Source organism: Panthera tigris, chromosome C1 (genome assembly GCF_018350195.1).
Source record: "Panthera tigris isolate Pti1 chromosome C1, P.tigris_Pti1_mat1.1, whole genome shotgun sequence".
NCBI classification, from domain to species: domain Eukaryota; kingdom Metazoa; phylum Chordata; class Mammalia; order Carnivora; family Felidae; genus Panthera; species Panthera tigris.
The window spans coordinates 104,486,265-104,506,942 of NC_056667.1; the positions used below are offsets into that span (position 1 = coordinate 104,486,265).

General features: G+C 44.5%; 1 protein-coding gene across 1 annotated transcript; it reads right to left on the reverse strand.

Annotated features, from left to right (window-relative positions):
• Positions 1-1,935: 1,935 nt before the first annotated feature.
• Positions 1,936-15,018, reverse strand: ENSA (endosulfine alpha). The gene is made up of 4 exons (XM_007088069.3): positions 14,819-15,018; positions 11,707-11,832; positions 10,253-10,419; positions 1,936-7,231 (listed from the first exon to the last, which is right to left on the reverse strand). The coding sequence occupies exons 1-4, from the start codon at positions 14,873-14,875 to the stop codon at positions 7,216-7,218; spliced, it is 366 nt and encodes a 121-aa protein (XP_007088131.1). The 5' UTR covers positions 14,876-15,018; the 3' UTR covers positions 1,936-7,215.
• Positions 15,019-20,678: the final 5,660 nt, after the last annotated feature.

The window sequence follows — 20,678 nt, forward strand, 5'->3', positions numbered from 1 at the left end:
TATTTACATGCCATTCCTCCTGCTATGGAGTTCAGGCTAAACTCTCCTTCATGTTTTTGGCTACTCCTGGTCACTTCTATACCAGGACTGGTACGAGGCTTCCTCTTCTCCCCAATCCTACATAATTCTGGGTTGATTGCAACACCTTGATTTACTGATCCAACATTCCAAGCCCATAATTCTCTGTTGTTGTTTTGTAAGCTAACTGCTTTAATCTTCCTTTTATAAAAAAGACAGTTGGGTTTAACAAGAGATAACAACAAAACCACAAATACTTGAGCTACCTACCTTTGCAGCTGGATGTAGGAGCTCCCTTGTTCTTTGACTCTAATGACCTTTACTTTTACCTGACTTTAGACACCCATTCCTACTACCCATTTCATTACATGGAAGAGTTCCAACTCCAAAATCTTAACTCTAACATCACTGTGACCACCAGGTCCTGAGCTTCCAACTTAATCACTTCTTTCACTTCTAAATCATCATCAGCTCTTTGACCTTATCAAGACCTCTCTTGACCAGAGCTGATCATACCTTCTTTGGCCTACCTTTTCACCCGGTCTGAATCGGGTGGATATCTTGAACTGTCCCTCCCCAGCACCTTCCATCCCCTTATTCCCTTATCAATCCACTCCATGTGTCCACAGACTACGATCCAGGAGCTACATAATAATGCATCTTATCTGCTCTTGTACCCAGGCGGCTGGGTGTTGCTAGAGAAAACAGCAGAAATATAGATTGGTACCATTCCAGTAGATTACACATTCCAAGGATTACATATTCATGTTTCCAATCTGTTAGGCCCTTGACACTTGTTCTCTAACCCTTTTACTTAGTATTATTGTCTGTTCTCTTCCATTCCTCTCCCTTTCAACCTCTCTCCTAAACGATGGCCACTCTTCTTAAGCCCCCTAACTCTCATCTCCCTGTCAACTTGCAACCTTACATCTCCGCAAAGAATAGCGAAGCCATCGGAGAAGGACTCCCATCAACTACCAACCCCAGTCACAAACAGCTGTGAGTTTACCCCTCATTATATTTTCACCTTGAGCCTCAGGCAGGATGCAGTAAACATCTCCCTGCTTGAGACCAATTTCCTACACAGCTGGCTTCCCAACTAAACCAGCCCCAACACCTCACCATGCGTAGTGGTTGGCACATTAGTGCTTCATAAATGTATGTTGAAATGTTTAATTGACCACATCCACCTGAACTCATTTACATCCCCTCCTTTTTCTTCATCATTCTCCACTGAGCTTCAACATTTACTGGTTCCTTTCACTCAAGTCAATAAATGTGCCTAAATTTAACATCTTAAAACAAGAAAACCTTCTCACACCACTTGGTTCTACAAGCAAGATTCTACCTCTACCAATCTGTTGACACTGCTGGCTCAAGAAGGTTACTAATTGCCAAATCAAATGGACACCCTTTTAGTCCATTAAAAAAAAATGTGATTTTTATTGTTTTTAGAATTAAAATGACCTCTAATTATCAAATATACACTCATTTCCAAAATCTGGAAAAATATAGAAAGTGGACATAGACACTCTAAACTATAATCATGACAAATAGAGTTACCCACTGTTGTGACACATTTCTTGAAATTCTGGGCATTTTTTTTTTTAAGATCTTATTTTTAATCTTTACACCCAACATGGGGCTCAAACTTACAACTTCAAGATCAAGAGTTGCGTGCTCCACTGACTGAACCAGCCAGGCACCCCTTGGGGCACTTTTTTTTTTTTAAATTAAAAATAAAAATTTTTTAAACGTCTATTCATTTCTGAGAGACAGGCAGAGTGCAAGCAGGGGAGGAGCAGAGAGAGACACAGAATCTGAAGCAGGCTCCAGGCTCTGAGCTGTCAGCACAGAGCCCGACATGGGGCTCGAACCCACGAACTGTGAGATCATGACCTGAGCCAAAGTCGGACACTTAACTTACTGAGCCACCCAGGTGCCCCAAGGGGCACTTTTTATTATATAGAAGAGATATTTCTAATTTCTTACTTCAGCAACCTCCAATAGCATTTCACATTGACTCAATTCTTCCATTAAACTCTGTCATTGGGCACCACATCTTCCAGATTCTCTTATTTTGTTGGGCCCTTTCTTTATTGCCTTCACATGTTAGCTTTCATCAGGGCCAGCCCTCCAGTCATTTTGCTCTATATGCTTTCACTTCCATAGTATTACTAAGTATACTGTGAAATTCACAGAATCTACATTTCCTATTTTGATTTCTTCACCTTCTAGGCTCCTAAATGCAGTAACTTATGGGTAACCTATTCTTTGATGTCCTACAGGCACCTCGTATCATCCTTTCTGCAACACAGAACTCATGATCTTCCTTGTTAAACTTGCTCTTTCAGTGGTAGTTTCTCTCTAGGTTATAGCATCATCCTTTACCCAGTAACCGAGGCCAGAAACCTGGGGATCTTTTATTAGAGTGCTTTCTCTTCCCAAGTCCTACACCCCATATCCAGTTCTGTTGATTGTGCTTCCTGTGTATCTCTTGAATTTGTCCACTCTTCTTCATCCCTACTGTCTTTACCTTCTTTAGTTCCTAATCATATCTAGCCTAAGTACTGTAGCAACACAACAGTCTGTCTTATTTATAATAGCTTGTGGTAACCGTTTACTAAGTGGAGTGTAGTACAGAATTCCCCACTTAGGTAATGATGCTTCATTGCTATGTCAAATTTATGCCACAGGTTGAATCATCTTTTCTTTACAACTGCCATATCCCTTAACTTTCCATCCTGTTAACAGCACCTCTAAATACCTCAATTTTACCCTCTCCAACCTCTTGCCCACACCGTAGTCAGAAAGATTATTCTAAAGAGCCAATCTGACTCGTCATTCTTTTGCTCAGTCTTTAAACAGCGCTTCTCATTGCCTCCAGGATAAAGTCCAAAGGGCCCTCTGTGATCGGACTCCTGCTTCCCTCCACCCATCTCCAGCCTGACCTGCTGCATGGCATGCTACAACTATTCTCAATTACTTCAAGTTTCCAATTATTGCAATGTAATGGAATTACATCTGCATCTTGTTACATGCTTCCTTTTGGAAGACTCCCTTTCCTGACATAACCTTTACCTGTCAGTCTTACTGCATCAGATTTCAGCTTACTAACTCCTTTCTGTGGAAGGATTTTTCTGTTCTTCTACCTCCCCAAATTAGGTAAGTGCTTCCAGAACATTTTGTGCTCATCCCTTCTTGTATTCTAATTGTCTTGTCTACCCATCCTTATTATATCCCTCTATAGTCTGTAAGCTCCTTGACGGCTCCTTACGTGCTGTTGGAATCCCTGAAGAGAGGGCTTTGCACACCTTATGCTGTTTAGTCAGCACGACCACCCTTCATGGTGGGTACCACATCATTCCTGTTTTACAAGTAAGTAAACTAAGCAAAGAGAGCTTAAGAAACTTGTCTTGAGTTACCAAAATAGATAAAAACCAGACAACTTGATGCTAGAGCCAGTCCATCACTAAATCCTTCACCTTCAAATTCCTTCTCCACATGTTTTGGCATTGACCTAAAATATTCTTCTTTGCCATCCATCAGGTCCCTAGGCATGCCTGCCTGTCATAGCCTCTGTCATGTGGCTCCTATCTGCCCTGTTGGCCTGGTACCAGCCACTCCCCAGGACTTGATGCTGCTGTTGCAGAAATACCACCGACTCCACACGGCCCCATCCTTCTCTAAGTGTTGGTCTGTCTACCAAAATGCCCCTTGTCACCTTACCTTTCTGGAGAAATCCTGTTCCTCCTTCAGAACTTGCTCCATAAGTGTTCCTGATCACTCTTTCCCCATCCCTTTGCAGACACCGTAGCGACTCCTGCCTCCATTCTCAGAAGCTGTGCCACTTGGGCAAGTTACTGCTTTAGTTTCCTCACTTGGACAATGGCAGCAGTAAGACTGCCTTCTCATGGAGCTGCTGTGAGGGTGTGTTAAGCACTCGGCACGGGGCTTGACACACCGTAAGTGCTCAAAACATTTAGCAATTATTATCTGCTCATCCCCATTCCTCTATGTAGCTAGGCCTACTTGGGTACTACCCAAGTTCAACACGGTAGCATGATTTCTTCACATGGAAAAAGGAAGCACCCACATATCACTTATATTTTAGCACAGCACCTGGCATATTTTGGGCTTTTATTAAGTAATCAGACTGGACAATTTCATTTCCACCACCAGTATTTACCTAATGATTGCAGCCCTTTGGATGTTCCCTTCTTGGGATTCTTTTACTACAGATGGACTGATGATATGCTGCCTTGCATTATGTGTAGAAGCATCGTCTCAATGAGGCTTCAAGTTCCTTCAGGGCAGACACCATCTCTCACATTGTCTATCTGCCCAACAACAGCTAATATTTCTAATTGCAAAGTGAGTGTTCAGCAGTTACTGGTGAATGAAAATATTCTTGTCCAAGAACGGGAGGCCTCACCTCATCATTAGTAAGTCCCCAGTCTCTTAAGAAAAGTTAGCTAACAACCCTTCTCCTGATTCTCCTTCCCTTAGAAGAATTCTGCTTAGAACTCTGCTTAGAATTTGCATTTATTTGTATGCCTCTGTCAAGTCCTAGCTTCCCTTTCCTAGTTAACCCCCGTCAAGGCCCAGTAGAGGGCACTATACACCCGAGGACTGCTCGTGTGAGTACTGCTGGCTCACTGCAGATATTCTCAATGGAAAGGCTCCAAGTTTTTTTTCTTTTGCCTGCATTTTCCATGCCCGGGCCACATTAGCTTAAAATAAATGCTGCTGGACAATAATAATGGTGACTTCATCCCTGCCACCCTGTATATCAGATGGTCAAGACGCCTGTCAGTACAATCATCACTCAACTATGTTGGAGGAGTGGAAGAACCCTTACCTCACTCTTTGGGATGTGGGCAGGAATAGCTACTTGAGGCACTGCAGAGCAATCTGTCCTGCTTGCCTGGCCCTGTAGTATGGGGGTGAGGGAGAAGGAATGGCAAGGTTCTACACTAAAATAGAGATAGCCACAGTCCTTTCTCAGCCCCTCAGGATCCCTCAAGGCTACAGCTTAGAACTAAGGACCAGGGAAGCCAGGAATATTAGAAAAGTCATATATATAAGCCGAGAGACTATCTCGATCTCTTCAGCAACCTAACTTTGCCACCTCCTAAATAACTTCTACACTTCAACTTTATCTGTATTAAAACGAATCTGCACCAAATGATCCCACATTCAGCCTCCCTGATTTCACTCCCCAGCTGTATCCACCTGGCAAACATACACTAGGGAAGTCATGCTCAAAAAGAAGTCATGGGATTGGCTGAAGGGGAATAAAGATGAGAAGACTAACCCCACTACAGTAAACATTCTATTTGTGTGTGTACAGCTCATAGCTTTGAGTCTGTAAGTTTCAAGTATGTGAACTTTTGCAGATGTTTTCTTTCACAAAGACAATAAACCCCACAATGGTAGGGAATGTCTTTAATGTACCTCCATACCACCTGGCTGGCTCAGTGTCTAGCATGCGGTTCAGAAAGGCTGATGGCTAAGAGGCATCACCATCCCCTGGCTAAAGCAGAAGACAGCAAGTCTGTAACATCCTGAGGAACTGAAAACATATTTGGAAAACTTCTGATTAAAGAGAAAGAATGAGTTAGATACTGAGAATCACGTTCCTAGTCTAGTTTAAAATTACCCGTCCCCTTCAAAAAGATGGAGAGTTCGCTGGAATATCTATGTCTCCTGGACTTTATCTTCCTTGATGCATACTCATTTGAGAAGCCAATCACATTTGGGAAAATATCAAACTCTCCTACTCAAGTTGGGCAAAATGCGCAAGTAGATTTCATCTACTGTATGTGAATGTTGGTGTGTGTCACGGAGAGACAGGTGAGTTTGTTTCTCCTTTGGTAATGTTTCTTTTCTAGGTTACATTCACAGGCAATTTTTAACTTCTTGCAGCGGCAGGATTCCAGTGATACTTGTGACAATGGTGCGGAAGTAAGTCACTCTGCCTCCTGCTGGCCACAAACAGAAAGGTTGAGCTTTTGGCTTATGACCAGAGGTCACATTTCTCCTTCACAGACTTAAGAACTTATGAAGGAATGGAAGACTAAAAGGGAAAAGGAAGAGTGGGCTTCCTTTTTTGCTTAGCCTATACTAAGCTCTAGGTGTTAATAAACTAGATCAGATTCCTTATTTTGTGAACCAAAACCCGAGGTTGACACATCTTCTACACTAGCTACACAAACAAAAGGGATGGACAGGAGTCCGGAAAAGCCCTGATCTATACGCCAATAACCCTGTTCCCTCTCCCTGAGTGATGGAAGCGGCAAGCCCAGTCACATCCTGTATTAAGGGCCCCTGTTCCTTAGAACTCAGGGCCCCATACCAGCTTCTCCCCTGAATGCTGTCTTCAGTTTCATTTTCTTCCCTTTCCCCAAACCCCAATAAAACACACCAACTGCTTCAGAATATTTCTGGGTTGTGTTTTTTTGTGGGTCATCTTCTTCTTTTTTTTTTTTTTTTATTTCAAATACTCAAAAAGTCCCCTGGGCTCTGTGGGGCTCCCCACACTCATGGCCCCTTTCCCCACACTCACTGCCCTTTTTTTCCCCACAGCAAATCTATTTCAAGGACAGCACTTTTTAAAATGAACAATTAACATTGGGTTCTCAGCTTGCTCTGCGGGACCAGAGGGGCTGTTTGCTTCTGTCATCTTTAGATGGACAGTTTCTTTTATCTGACCCCAGGTCCCCAGCCACATCCAAGCAAACAAGGCATTTTTCTACAGAGCTGAATCAGAACTCTTCATCTGGAATCTGCTCCACTCCTCCCCCTTACACCCATCCCACACCAGCCACATGGTTGGGAAGGAAGATAGTCAGGAATGTTTTTATCAACTCCAAGTCCTATTTCATATCCCCCACAAATTTCCCATCCCACCCTCTCAAACACCAACCCCCCCACCCCACCCCCCACCCACCAGGATTTCACTGAGATTTCTCCCCACAATTATTTGGAAAAAAGGTAAAACAAAAAAGGTTCAGGGTCTTGGTGCTCAGCCCAAGGGGCTCCATGCGCTGGGACACCGACGGGCAGGGGCTTCTGCCTCTCCAGCCCGCACCCGAGCCACCTCCTGACCCCTGGCTGCCAAAGCAGGGAGGGGCAGGAGCCAGCACAGGACCCAGGAGGGCAGCGTCTCAGGATCTGGCGGAGCCCCGGGCAGCATCATTCAACTTGGCCACTGCGGACGAACACAGAAGAAGAAAAAGAAAACACTGTCAAGTAATAAGGGAAAAAATTCGAAGTTCCATCCCAGTCCCTACCCCATGACTCTTCCACACTTAACAATCATTAGGCTACCTGGCACATGCCTGAATCTGATCCACAGAGAGCTGGGGAGGGAGGGGGGAAGGGAGGGGGGAAGGAAGGGGGGAAGGGAGGGGGGAAGGGAGGGGGGAAGGGAGAGAGAGGTAGAGAAGAGAGAAGAGGAGAAGGGGGAGGGGAGGGGAGAGAGAGAGGGAGGGAGAGGGAGAAGGGTGGTGGTGGTGGGGGGGAGGGAATTTCAGTTTTTTTCTATCCACAAAAAGTGTTCTTTACCTTTTTGGAGATACCCATGAAAGCAATACAGAAAATTCTTTAGACAAAGATCACAATAACTGGAGGTTTGCAGGGCCATAAGCTGCCTGGCTTAGAGCAGGCTTGGTTTCACAGGCATGGCCACAGTCAGCTGTACGCAGCAGCAGAGACTGACAGGGGGCTAAGAGTGATGAGGTGGTGACAGCATGTAGTCCACGGCCAGACAACACACGTGTTGTTCTGAGTGGATTTAATAATCTAGGTTTAATCAAAGCAATTTGGATCTGGATTTGGGAATGACCCTTCTTTGCCATGGACGTGATGTATTTCATGCTGTGGAAATAGGTGGCAAATACAAAATGTAGCTTGTTTCTTTGTTTCTTATCCTTGAAGATGACCAGGTAGAGAAAGAGCAAGATCAACAGTTTTCTGATTTCCCTATTTTTTCTATTCCTTCCTAAAAACCAGACTTGTGACCTCAGTCTTGAAGATTCAAATGACCAATAGAGAAAGCAGCTGAGACAGAAAAGAAAAAAGTACAAAATTCGAGAAGATCGGAGATGAAGAAAACGTACAAAATTATATATATATTTATATATATAATAACATGACATATCTATGTACAACATGGCTGGGACAGTTGAGGAAACTATACAAGGATGTTCAGCATTTTCCCCTTCCCACAAGGACTTTAGACTAAGGAAGACAGCATGAGGAATGAAGCAAGAAACACAAAAATTATATACAATTACAAGTGACAGTTAAGGAGTTTGGGGGCCAGGAAATCCAGGGATCCTGCTCTCTCCCTTCCTTCCTTACCAACTCTCTCCTACCCCATCTGAGTGACTGCCTGAAAAGTGAACGGCTGGTCAGGAAAGGAGTATACACACCTGCCAATCACTCTGCATGTGCACCAGCAAGTTCATGGTCATTCTCCTGCTAAATCTTTTCTTTTTTTTAAGTTTTATTTAAGTACTCTCTACACCCCACATGGGGCTCGAACTCGCGCACGCTCTTCCGACTGAGCCAGCCAGGCACCACGGGTCATTCTCATCAGCCCAAAGATTTGATGTATTAGGATTTGTGAGGTGAGAGGGCGAGAGAGAATTACAGAATCTTGTCCTCTTAAACAGTTAGTTGTTGCCCTGGCCCTCTCTGTCATAACCAGCAGTAGGATTCAGGCCAAGCTAGTGATAAGCAGACTGAAGACGCTGGCCACCTGTACCCCTCTCCTCCATCTGCTCTTGAATCTCCACTGCTGCTTCTCATCCCACAAGAGCTGAGTTACTGAGCCCTAGGAAGGCAGAGATTTATCAGTGCTCCATTTCTCGCCCCCTGACCATCTTCCTCCACCAGCTTCCTCCACGGTGAATCATCTCCTAGGAACCTGCTGCTCCAGCCCCACCACAGTACCGAGGCCTGGAGGCTGGCTCAGATTGCCCCTTTTTTTCTGGTCTCCTTAGCAGTACGCCTGGCATCTGATCACATCTGAAACATGGGACTCTACATGTGCGTGACTAAGCACGTGTCCTCAGGCCTGCAGCCTGGCTCCCAGAGCAGCTTTTTAGCAGCAAAGGCCCAGACTGGGGGCCAGGAAAGTGGGTGGGGGTAGAGGCAAGAAGCTTTCATAGAAGCTAGCTTCTTAGAACTTTTCCCTTGGCCTTAAGTCCATGATACTTATGAGGCCCTCTTGCCTGAATTTATAATCCCCAAATCTCAACTTCCTCTCTCCCCATGTAGTCCTCTAATGGTTCCCCTTTGTAGGCTCACTCACAGGCCTTCCTCACTTAGTTTTACAATGAATAGCACAGACTTTTTTTCAGCTGGCAGTTACAGGATTTTAAAATTCTAACCCATCTTATCTATATTCAGCTCTTTTACAGATGAGGAAATAGAAATCCACAGAGGTTAAATGACCAAGGTTACATATCAGTTCTGCTGAGATGGAGTGCAACTAAAACCCAGATATCTTGACTCCAAAGCCAGTGCGAATCTTTCTACTATCCCATATTTTCGAAAGCAACATGCTGGAAGAGAGAGAGAAGGTGCCCATTTCATGTGAATGAAGTTCTCCAATCTTTACATTATTTAAGAGCCACGGTAACCTGTAAGAGACACTCACGGAGTAAGGGAGGTTAGGTGGGCACTGTAGTTTTAGGCAAGCAAATCAGTTTTTCTTTTTGAGGGTTCTCTAAACCTGACATAATGGAAACACAAAGCAATAGCAGCCTAAGGGAAAAAACACTTAGAAGCACAGAAAACAGATCTCATTCAGTCTACCTTTCCCAGCTATGTCGGATTAGCTTCTAGATGGAAATCTACTATATTATTCCCAAGGCTTAGCCTAACCAATTTTGGGATATTCTCTTCCAAAAGGAGAAATCACATCTCCCCAGTTTCTCATACAAAAGAAAAAGAGCATTTGCAGCATTATCCAATCCTAGTCTCTTATTTCTGGGCCCCTACCTGGGCTACAGTGAGGGTGCGAAAATCTCAATTTAATCAAAGAAATGAACTCAGAGCCCCTTTTCAACCCACATCACCTTCTCAGCAGCCCCCAGGAGAATCACAGTCATTTCTGGCTAGCAAGCTGAGAAGATTTATCTAGGTGCTCATTTCATCCCTGCCTATGATCTATTAAAGTCCAGTGGGTGAGGAAGGGGAGAGAAGGGGGGGCCCAGGTTACCCCGCAAGCTTGCTGGTGACGAGTGAGGACTTTCTCTGGGGCAGGTCCTGTGGGGTGGGGATGTGGTCACCAGTCACCAGATTCTTGTCCGGTCCTGCACTTGGCAGCTGCTTGTTCTTCATCTTGGCTTTGGCCATGTTGTAGTCTCCTGAGTCAAAGTACTTTTGCTAGGAGACAAGAGGGATGTTTAGGTGAGTGAGGAACTCTGGCCTTCCTCGAAAGCAAGGAGACCCACATCCATTATAAACCCTCATCAATGCTTAGATTTTTCCAGTCTTCCTTGATTAACCTCATTACACACATAGTTTAGCATTAATTACATGTACTTATGTCTTGTCTCCAATGTGTTCTGGCGTTTCAGGTTGTAGGCAGTTTCCTAGCTACAGTAGACATTTTATGAGCAAAGAGATAGCCCCTACATCCTTTATACACCCATCAATACAGGATGGTTCAACCAAATTACTGGCTATTCATTAAGGCTTACTGAGGACCTATTAGTCTCCAATGGGCTTAGTCCTGGGGAAATTAACAAGACATACAGAAGTGTCAATCTGGAGCTATCCTAGCAATCAGCAGGAGATCAACCTCAAGCCTACAACCTCAAAATTAAAAATGATTCCCTCAGACCATGAATAGAAACGGTTTGTTCATGAGGATAATGTACTTTTCCTCTGACTCCCACTGCTCCCACACATGTTCCATGGCTATGACAGCCTGCCCACGCCTGCCTTGCCTGCAGCAAGGTAAACTGCAAATCAGCATCACATCATCATCTGTGCCTAAGACTCAATAACTAGGATTCTCCACAGGGATCTGTTTCACTGTCTATTTCATCCACACCTGGGAACGCCCTCAGGCAGTTTACTGCCTTACAATCTCTCAATTAGCTTCAGGTACCTATGGGGACTGAGAAACCTGATTGGGAGCTAGATGGCTATGAAAGCAGACCCTCCCTTGGTGAGGACCACCACTCTGGATGGAAAAATAAGTCTCTTGAGAGAGCACAGTTAATGGCTGGTGCTAATTTCAAGGGTCTGAAGAAAGCTATTCATTTCAAGCTGAAGAAATCTATAGGACAGATGGTTTGATCTTTTTTTTTGAAATCATGCACCCCAAAACTTAGCTCTAATCTTAAAAAGTGCAGTCCTAAAACTCCCACCATTTAAACAGGCAAATGCCTGGGGGAGTCAGCATTTCAGTTTCTAACATCCTTCCTTCCCCCAATCCTCCAATGCCCCCCACATCCAAATGTCTCAACATTAAGCCTTCATACCCTGTATGATACCATATTAGGGATTTCAAATAATTTGCCTCGCTCTTTACAAGTTTTTAATTCCTCTCTACTACTGCCCAACAGCAGAACCTCTGGATAAACATTCAGAAGAAGCTCTACAGATCTCATCACTAAAGACCCTTTTGGCTCCAGTAAGAGGATAAGAGATTGGGTCCCATACCCCTTTCTGGAGTCTCTTCATGAGGAAGTCGGAGCCTCCAGGCTTTTGTCCTAGGCTTGGGTATTTGGCCTTTAGCTTTGCCTCCTCAGCTCTCTCAGGGAGAATACCTTCTTTCTCCTGTGTGTCCTGGAGGAAACAAATGGGCCAATTAAATTAAAAATTGAGAAGCAAGGGCACCTGGGTGGCTCAGTCAGTTAAGTGGCTCAGGTCATGATCTCATGGTTTGTGAGTTTGAGCTCCACATTGGGCTTTGCACTGATAGTTCGGTGCAAACTGGGGATTCTCTCTGTCTTGTTTCTCTCTCTCTGTGTCCCTCTCCCACTCACACTATGTCTCTCTCAAAATAAACCTAAAAAAAAAAAAAGTTTTTATTTTTAAGAGAGCATGTGAGTGAGTGTGCGCATGCTCCAGGGCAGGGGAGGGGCAGGAGAGAAAGGGAGACAGAGGATCCAAAGCGACTCTGCGCTGAGAGCAGAGGGCCTGATGGGGGGCTTGAACTCACGAATGGTGAGCCGACCTGAGCCCAAGTCAGACGGTTAAACTACTGAGCCACCCAGGTGCCCCATAAATAAATAAAAAAATTGGGAAGCAACCCTTCTAATATCTAGAATTTTTTAATGTTTATTTATTTTTGAGAGAGACAGAGTGTGAGGGGGTTAGGGGCAGAGAGAGAGGGAGACGCAGAATCCGAAGCAGCCTCCAGGCTCCGAGCTGTCAGCACAAAGCCTGACGCGGGGCTCGAACTCACAAACCGTAAGAATGTGACCTGAAGTCATGGGATGCATAACCAACTGAGCAACCCAGGAGCCCCTAGTAACTTTATACTATCAACTTTTCCTGGAAATCTACCCTCTTGTGAATATACTGTCTCTACCCTGTTCCTAAACAAACCTAGACTTTTGTTCAAATCTTTAAAGCTCAAGATAACTGTATTGTGAGAAAACACACACACACACTCTGCTTCTCACACTACGCTTAAGGAACCACTTCAGTGACTTGGAGTTAAAAATAATACCTAAACACAATTTTTCAATCAAGAGCAAACCATAGCTTATTCAGCAAAGGAGCTGGGAAAGAAAGAAAAGAGCTAACTAGGGCTTCTGGTGATCCAAGAGGAGTAGGAAAGTTCCCTGGCTATCCCTAACACACAGTACAGGTCAAACAGGAAATCAAAGGGGATAATTCTGCTGAGATGTTCCCTTTTACCCCGAGTCTAAGGCAGTCATCTGATTTAAGCCTCTCTGAGCTATGTGGCCTTCTCCAAATGTCTCTACCTTAATAAAGGAACAACGTTGCTTCAGCATTTCCATAAACCTTAGGTAGGAAGGTAACAGGTAAAGAGATAAAAATGACACTATTTTTAACCTCAAGAAAATTAAGACACAGGAGGTTCACTAGTATTTACCCACAGTTTTTGCCAAAAGGTCAACACCTTCCCCAGTGGGGCAAGTGATGGAAGTTTAGGGAACATGCCAAGAACTTGGAATTGGCTTGCAGGGGCTCTCACGGTAGTTATTACTCTCTTCTTGTTTTTGTGGGCCCCAATGCCCTTTTCTTTAGTGACTTTTTAAAGGGACCTAAAGCCGGGGTGCCTGGGTGGCTCAGTTGGTTAAACATTTGACTCTTGGTTTCTGCTCAGGTCATGCTCTCATGGTTTGTGAGTTCAAGCCCTGAGTTGGGCTCTGCACTGACTAAGGAGCCTGCTTGGGATCCCCTCTCCCTCTTTCTCTCAAAATAAATAAATTAAAAAACATTTTTTAAAAAAGGACCTAAGGGGGTGCCTGGGTGGCTCAGTCGATTAAGCGTCCGACTTCGGCTCAGGTCATGATCTCGTGGTCCATGGGTTTGAGCCCCGCGTGGGACTCTATGCTGACAGCCTGGAGCCTGGAGCCTGCTTCGGATTCTGTGTCTCCCTCTCCTTCTGCCCCTCCCCACTCCTCTCAAAAAAATAAATGTTAAAAAAATTATTTAAAAAAGGACCTAGGGGCACCTGGGTGGCTCAGGAGGTTAAGCGCCTGACTTCTGCTCAGGTCGTGATCTTACGGTTAGTGGGTTCGAGCTCCGCATCAAGCTCTCTGCTGTCAGCACAGAGCCTGTTTCAGATCCTCTGTCCCTCCTATCTCTGCCTCTCCCCCGCTCACAAGTGCCTCCCCTGCGGGAGGGAGGGAGGAAGGGAGGGAGGGAGGGAGGAAGGGAGGGAGGGAGGGAGGAAGGAAGGAAAGACCTAAGAAAGAAAGGAAGAAAGAGAAAAGAAAGACCTAAGGCAATTTGTGTCTCTTTTTAATGTAATTATATTCCCTTCCCTTGAAAATCTGGCAGATATATCAGGTGCCTTTCACAACGCCCTGAGCCCAGTACTAAATGTTGTAAGTCAAATACAAGCCCCAAGAAGAGGTTTATTTGGGGTGTTTTCATCACAGAATTGTGGGTGAACTAAGTCCCATTGCCTTGGAAGTCGGGGTCGTGGTGGAAATAGGGTGGAGTCTCTCTTGTCACGATTCCTTTCGTGTCTTTCCTAGGTTTAATCTCCATTATGCTTTATCGATCTCTAGTCCTCTTCAGTCCTGTTAGTTCCCAATTGAGGCTGGGGAACAGTGGGACCCCAACCGTCAAAATAGGTCTGAGAAAGTTGCCCGCCTTAAAGTAGCCATGATTAATAATTACTTCTCCCTTCGCCCAATGCTGGTCCTTTTTAATCGTCTCTACTTCCACCTGTATCCTTCTGATTGGGAACCCAGCCTAGCTGCTGGGCCTTTTACCCCTCTCTACCAATAACACACATCGCTTCTCAGGACCACCTGCCCCCTTTCATTCACCCAGTCTTTCCAAACACCCGCCCCGCACCCAAGTTTGGCCAATGATAGCACCTTTTCAATGTGTTGAGCAGTAGGCCTATTGGCCAATCAGAAAGAGTAAGGCACTGACTGACAACGGGCCCAACCAACCAGCCCCAGAGCTGCAAGCTGTGTTAAAGCTCACCCTGCGTGACGCAAGAAGTGGCCAACCCCTGCAGAGCCTGAGACCATGGCGACCAATCCGCACTGGTGGGAGACCGTCTCCCGCCCCATCACGGTCGCCCCCAGCTCGCCGGCCCGCACCCCCTCCATTTCACCTGCTTCTCCTCGCCGGTCTCCTCCGCAGGGTTCTCCTCTTCTTGTTTCTGGGACATGGCGGGACCAGGACTGTGAAGTGTAGGGGGCCCGGGAAGTCAACCGGAGAAGGGAAGGGGGAGGGGAAACGGGGACAACCTGCGCTGCTTCTTCGGCTCCTGTCACTAGGGTTGCTCAGTCAAAATGGCGGCCCCTGCCTGTGACGTTATGGCCGCCCCTTCCTATGGGAGCCAATGGGAGTGAGGTAGATAGGGCAATGACGTAACGATCTGCCAATAGTCGCTGGCTAGAGGTGGGTTCTTTGAAGGCGACAGGCAAGCTGGAACACCAATGTGGACACAGAGTGAGCTCCGAGGACCAATTGGGAGCCCGTGGGGGTGTTAGCGGGCGGCGCAGCTAGCTTTGGCATTTTTGCTCCTTTGGTGGGACGAGACTTCTTTCTGTCTAACGGCCCGGCACCCAGAAGGCTTTGCTGAGCTTCAAACTGGAGAGCGAAAAGATGGGAACCTTTCATTTTCAGATAAAGAGGATTAAGCTTTGTGCAGTGTTAGCAGAAAACTCTCAATCTTCAGAAAATAATTTGGAAGGCAGAGTATACCTTAAATTGGTACTCAACACTGTTGCCATGTATGTACTTGGTGTTTGGAGGGGAGAGACTGGGACCCCAAACCAAGTTGTCTTGCACAGAAGGCTTTACGTTCCATGATTTAACTCTTCTGTACAGTTTTTTACTTGTTCAGGGTCAGCCCATGGAGACTAAGTTCTTTGAAACGGAGAGCACAGTTCTAGGTATATGGTAAACATTTAGTAAATACAGTTAACACTAGTTAACGTATCCTGAGTCACAGTTCAACAGTATTTCTTGAGCGTCAGTGTGTAGATGGTAATATATTAGTTTTACGGGGGTACGTATAGAATAAGACAGTCTCTGCTCTTAGCTTAATGGACATGTGTGGAGGGGTTTCACAGTGTGCCAGGTGTACCCTCAGATTAAGTAGACACATCCTCCTGGAGTGTCAGTCCACATTTTTATATTAAAAACAAACATTAGTTTAATACTAATAACACTGAAAAATTCATATTAAAGTTTAATTTTCCAGGCAGCTTCTTGTGACAGCCTTGGGGCTATCTGTTCATTTTTTTGTATAATTAGGTGTACTTCTGGAAAAGTCTGAGAAGCACTGTAATACGCAATTATACCAGGCAAAATCTGGTAAGCATTGATATAAAAGTGTTAATAAAGTGTTATAGGGGTTCGTAGGAAGAGTCATATTCAGTTTAGATTCCCTACCACCTGTGACCAAGAAAAAAAAAAAGACTTCATGGGGTGGGGGGTGGCACTTGAAATAAGTTTTTTTTTTTGTTTTGTTTTTTATTCAAGTAAACTCTACATTCAACGTGAGACTCAAACTCATCAACCAGCTTGTGACTGAATTAGCCAGGTCTCCCTGAGATAAGTTTTAAAGAACTCATCAGTTTTCTGGGTAAAGGTGAAGGAAGGAAGGGTATTCCAGGTGATAGGTGCAACACAAAGGCTAGAAAAATAGAATCGAGTGCAGAACATGGAGGGCTTTGAATGCCAGGATAAGGCACTTGTGAATAATTTAGTAATCCATGAGAGAGACATTTAAGGTTTTTAGGCCAGAGAGTGGGCAGATCAGAACTTCCCCTTTAGGAAGATTCATTTGGAGATAATGAATAAAAATAATTCAGAATTCCATGCAGAAAGACCCCAGAAGTGGCAGTCTAGCAAGGAGTGCACTACAATACTCTAGGTGGAAGAGAATTGGGATTTAAACTAGAAATGTGGTAGTTTATAGAAAACTGTGAACATAATTGAGAAAGTCTGTGTCTATGAGATTCACAGCTGAGTGAATACAGGGAATGAGGTGGCCATGTGTTTCAGGGTAATATTGCAGAAATAATTCAAGAAGTCAATATGAGAATGGAATTGGAAACAGAAAATGAGGAGTTCAGCTTTGAGAACATTGACTTTTTAAGACAAATGGGCCATTTGGTGGAGTTATCCAGTCAATGAAGCCTTTGGATAAATGACCCGAGATCTCCAGCATAGCTACCATTTTAGAGGTCTAGGAAATGTAGACCTAGAGTTTGGGAGAAAAGTAGAAGGTCACTATGAGCAAAACTTGGACTTCTTCATGTAAATGTAAGTAAAGTTGTGGAAGTAAATGAGATCACCTAAGGAGAATGAAAGAGTCCCAAGATGGAAAACTGGATAAAAGTTGGTAAGGGACACAGACACAAATGATCAGAGGGGTAAGGAGAAGAACCAGGAAAAAAGTGACAGAAGTTGAAGATGGAGGGGACAAAATTGCATGCAGTTAAAGAGTGAGGAAGTGATAGCAATATTCAACAGTAAAGCAGAGGAAGGAATTAGAATAATGAAGAGGAGGCAGAACTCTGTTTTCTTTTTGGGAAAACAGACACAATTCAAGCATGTTTTCAGAAAAGGGCAAGAGGCTAATTGAGAGAAACTAAAAAGGTAATGAATCCGTTTTGTTTCAGTTTATTTATTATTGAGAGAGAGACACACACACACAGAGCGTGAGTGGGGGAGGGGCAGAGAGAGAGTGAATCCGAAGCAGGCTCTGCACTGCCAGGGTAGAGCCTGATGCAGGGCTTGAACTGTGAGACCATGACCTGAGCCAAAGTCAGACACTTAATGAACTGAGCCACCCAGGTTCTGCTGTAATTATCCATTTTAAAGAGAAGATAAAGAATTAAAGTCTCAGGGGAGATCATTAGATCAAGAGGGAGAGAAACAGATGTGTTGAAGGGGAAATTGTACAGAGAGATTTTGAAGTAGTTAAACATTTAAGGAAGTCACGTTGAATGTCCTTGCTTTTCTGCGGTCAATCTTTTGAGAATAAAAAGGATGGCAGGGTGGGATAGAGAATCTAGGAAAGGTGGGGGTAGAAACAGCACTATAGAAAATAGCAATGATTCCTAAAAGATCTAAGATTAGATAGGTATGGATTTGTAGTAGTCTTAATCACCATGGCTTTGTGACTTTGGTCAATAACTCCTGGCTGTCTTGATGTGGAGAAAACAGCCAGCCTGTTAATAAGGACAAAGGACTGGTAAAGAAGGAACAGTGGAGGGAAGACAATGAGGAAGTCCATATTGGTTTGCCAGTTTGTTGAAATACCTGACCATAGCATTGAGGCTCTCTAGGAAGGATGGAATAGAAAGGTGATGGAGAACTGGGCATGACACAGAAGGAAGCTCAGATTTGGTGGGGATGCTAAGAGGCAGAAGAGTAGGAGGTCATAGTGAGGGGAATTTGAGGGTGTATCTAGGAAGGTGGAGAAATTGCAGGTTACGATGAGCTCCAGCCTATAATTGTAATTGATGGTAGATATGCAGGGATATAAAGTCACTGACTTTGATGTAATCAAGCACACGTGAAGTCACAAATGTTGAAGTCTCAGAGCATAATGATAGGGAAGGGGTTTAGGACAGGGTGACTGTGACCCATAGTCATAGGTGGGAATGAGCTATAAGTCTCCAATGTATGTATTTAAACACATAAGTCACCACATTGTGTGCCTTACATTGTGTAGAAAAACTACAGTATTAGGTAAGTATGTGTGACACCAAATGGGTTGTACTCATAAGTGTTTAAAAGATCATTTCTAGCTGAGCTGGGCAAGGAATGTTTCAGACAAGGCGGAACCTGAACCCAGACCCTAAGGATGAATAGGAAGGTTGGAGATTGGCAGAGGGTGGGGGAGGAAAGGAAGACAATTTAGAGGACAACCTTATCTTATAAAAGGTTAGAGGGTAACTGAAGACAATGGAAGAGGGAGAGGGAAACTATAGCAAGGATAACAATTTCCTAGGGGGAGAGAGAGCCTGCTAGCCCAATCTGTATTTTTGAAAATCTCCCTAAGGACAGTCTATAAATAAGGCTAATCTAGGAACCTGTGTGGAAGCAGCAAACCATGAAGCTGTTCAGGTTGCCGGGGTCCTGAGGAGACTCGTAAGTCATAGTCAAGTGTTGGGGTTTCATGAGGACACAGGGAAACCTGATTTCAAGCAGGAAAATTGTACTGTTAGACGGGATTTGTAAAGACTTAACTGGAGTAGCTGGGTGGAGAGTGGACTGGAGGAAAGGCGAGACCAGCTGGACATCTGCCTGTGGTAGGCCAGGTGAGAGTTGAGGCCTGATCAAAGGCAGAAGCCATGTAAATGAAGGAGCCGAAGAGACAAATGATACCGGAGGTGGGGAATAAAGATGAGAGAACCAAGGATGAATCCCAGGTTCCTGAGTGAAGTGCCATTTACAGAGAAGCAAATCCAAGAAGAGGCAATTGGAGGGAAGAAAGTAAGGAGAGAAGAAGACCTGAACTTCTTACCTTTTGGGTTTTTTTTCTTGCTTATGTCTGACTGTTTCAGGTCAGGACCTAAATATATTTACAGTATGGGATGGGATATCTGGGAATAACACTGTACAACTTGCCAATGCATAAGCTACTTTCTACAGAAGAATGGCCATAAAAACAAAAACAAAAAACATGAGACTGCAGAAATATCTGGGTCTCTTAGCACCCTCTGATGGGCCAAATTGAGAATATTAGGAAATTAACCAAGCTCTATCATCTCCTTGCCTCCTTAACAAACTTACACTCTTAGAACTGGCCCCAAGTGTAGCCTGAGGAAAGGAGCTAAGTGATCAAAATAATACAGTTAAAGATAAATTTCAAAAAAGGAAAAACATGTTGGGGCGCCTTGGAGGCTCAGTCTGTTAAGCATCTCTCCCCCTCCCTCCTCTGCCCCTCTCCTGCTTGTACTCTCTCAAAGTGATAAACTTTAAAAAAAAAAAAAAAGATTATCTTTTTCTCCCTCTGTCCCTCTCCCCCACCCGCTTGTATGCGCTCTCTCTAAAATTAAAAAAAAGAAAATTATGAGGAAAATCATAACTTACACAAATGATGGAACTAATAAGGTATTAAACTGGCTCAAAAGAGAATCTGAAGGGGCACCTGGGTGGCTCAGCTGTTTTAAGCATCATGATCTCACAGTTCGTGAGTGTGAGCCCCACATCAGGCTCTGCACCGACAGCGTGGGGGCTGCTTGGGATTCTCTCTCTCCCTTCCTCGCTGGATCTCCCCCGCTCAGAGGGAAGGGAAAGGAAAGGAAAGGAAAGGAAAGGAGAGGAGAGGAGAGGAGAGGAGAGGAGAGGAGAGGAGAGGAGAGGAGAGGAGAGAGGGGAGAGGGGAGAGGGGAGAGGGGAGAGGGGAGAGGGGAGAGGGGAGAGGGGAGAGGGGAGAGGGGAGGGGAGGGGGAGGGGGAGGGGGAGGGAAGCGAAGGGAAGGGAAGGGAGAAAGGAAAGGAGGAAGGAAAAGAGAGGAAGGAAGAGAATAAGAAAGGAAAGAAGGAAGGAAGGAAAGAAGGAAAGAAGGAAGGAAAGAAGAAAGAAGAAAGAAGGTGAAAGAAGGAGAAAGAAGGAAAGAAAGGAGGAAAGAAAAAGACAGGAAGGAAGAAAGGAAGGAAGGAAGAAAGGAAGAAAGGAAACAGAAAAGGAAAGAAAGGAAAAGAAAAGGAAAGAAAAGAAAAAAGAGGAAAAAAAAAAGAAACCCTTCTGAAGGGGTAAAAGTCCCTAGATTCCTGAGTTTCTAAGGTAAGTTCAGATAAAATTTGCTCTATACTTAGGGAGGTTCAAGTAAGTTGAGAAAAACAAAGTGGTGGACAGACTACTGATATTCAGGGGGAAAGAACTACACAGAACATGTCTGTTTAAAAAGCTCTTTTGGAGTACTTGATCCCACCCCCCAAAGTTGAATCTACTTTTTTACAATTTGGAATATAAAGGAAACTGATGACATTGAGTTGGACTGC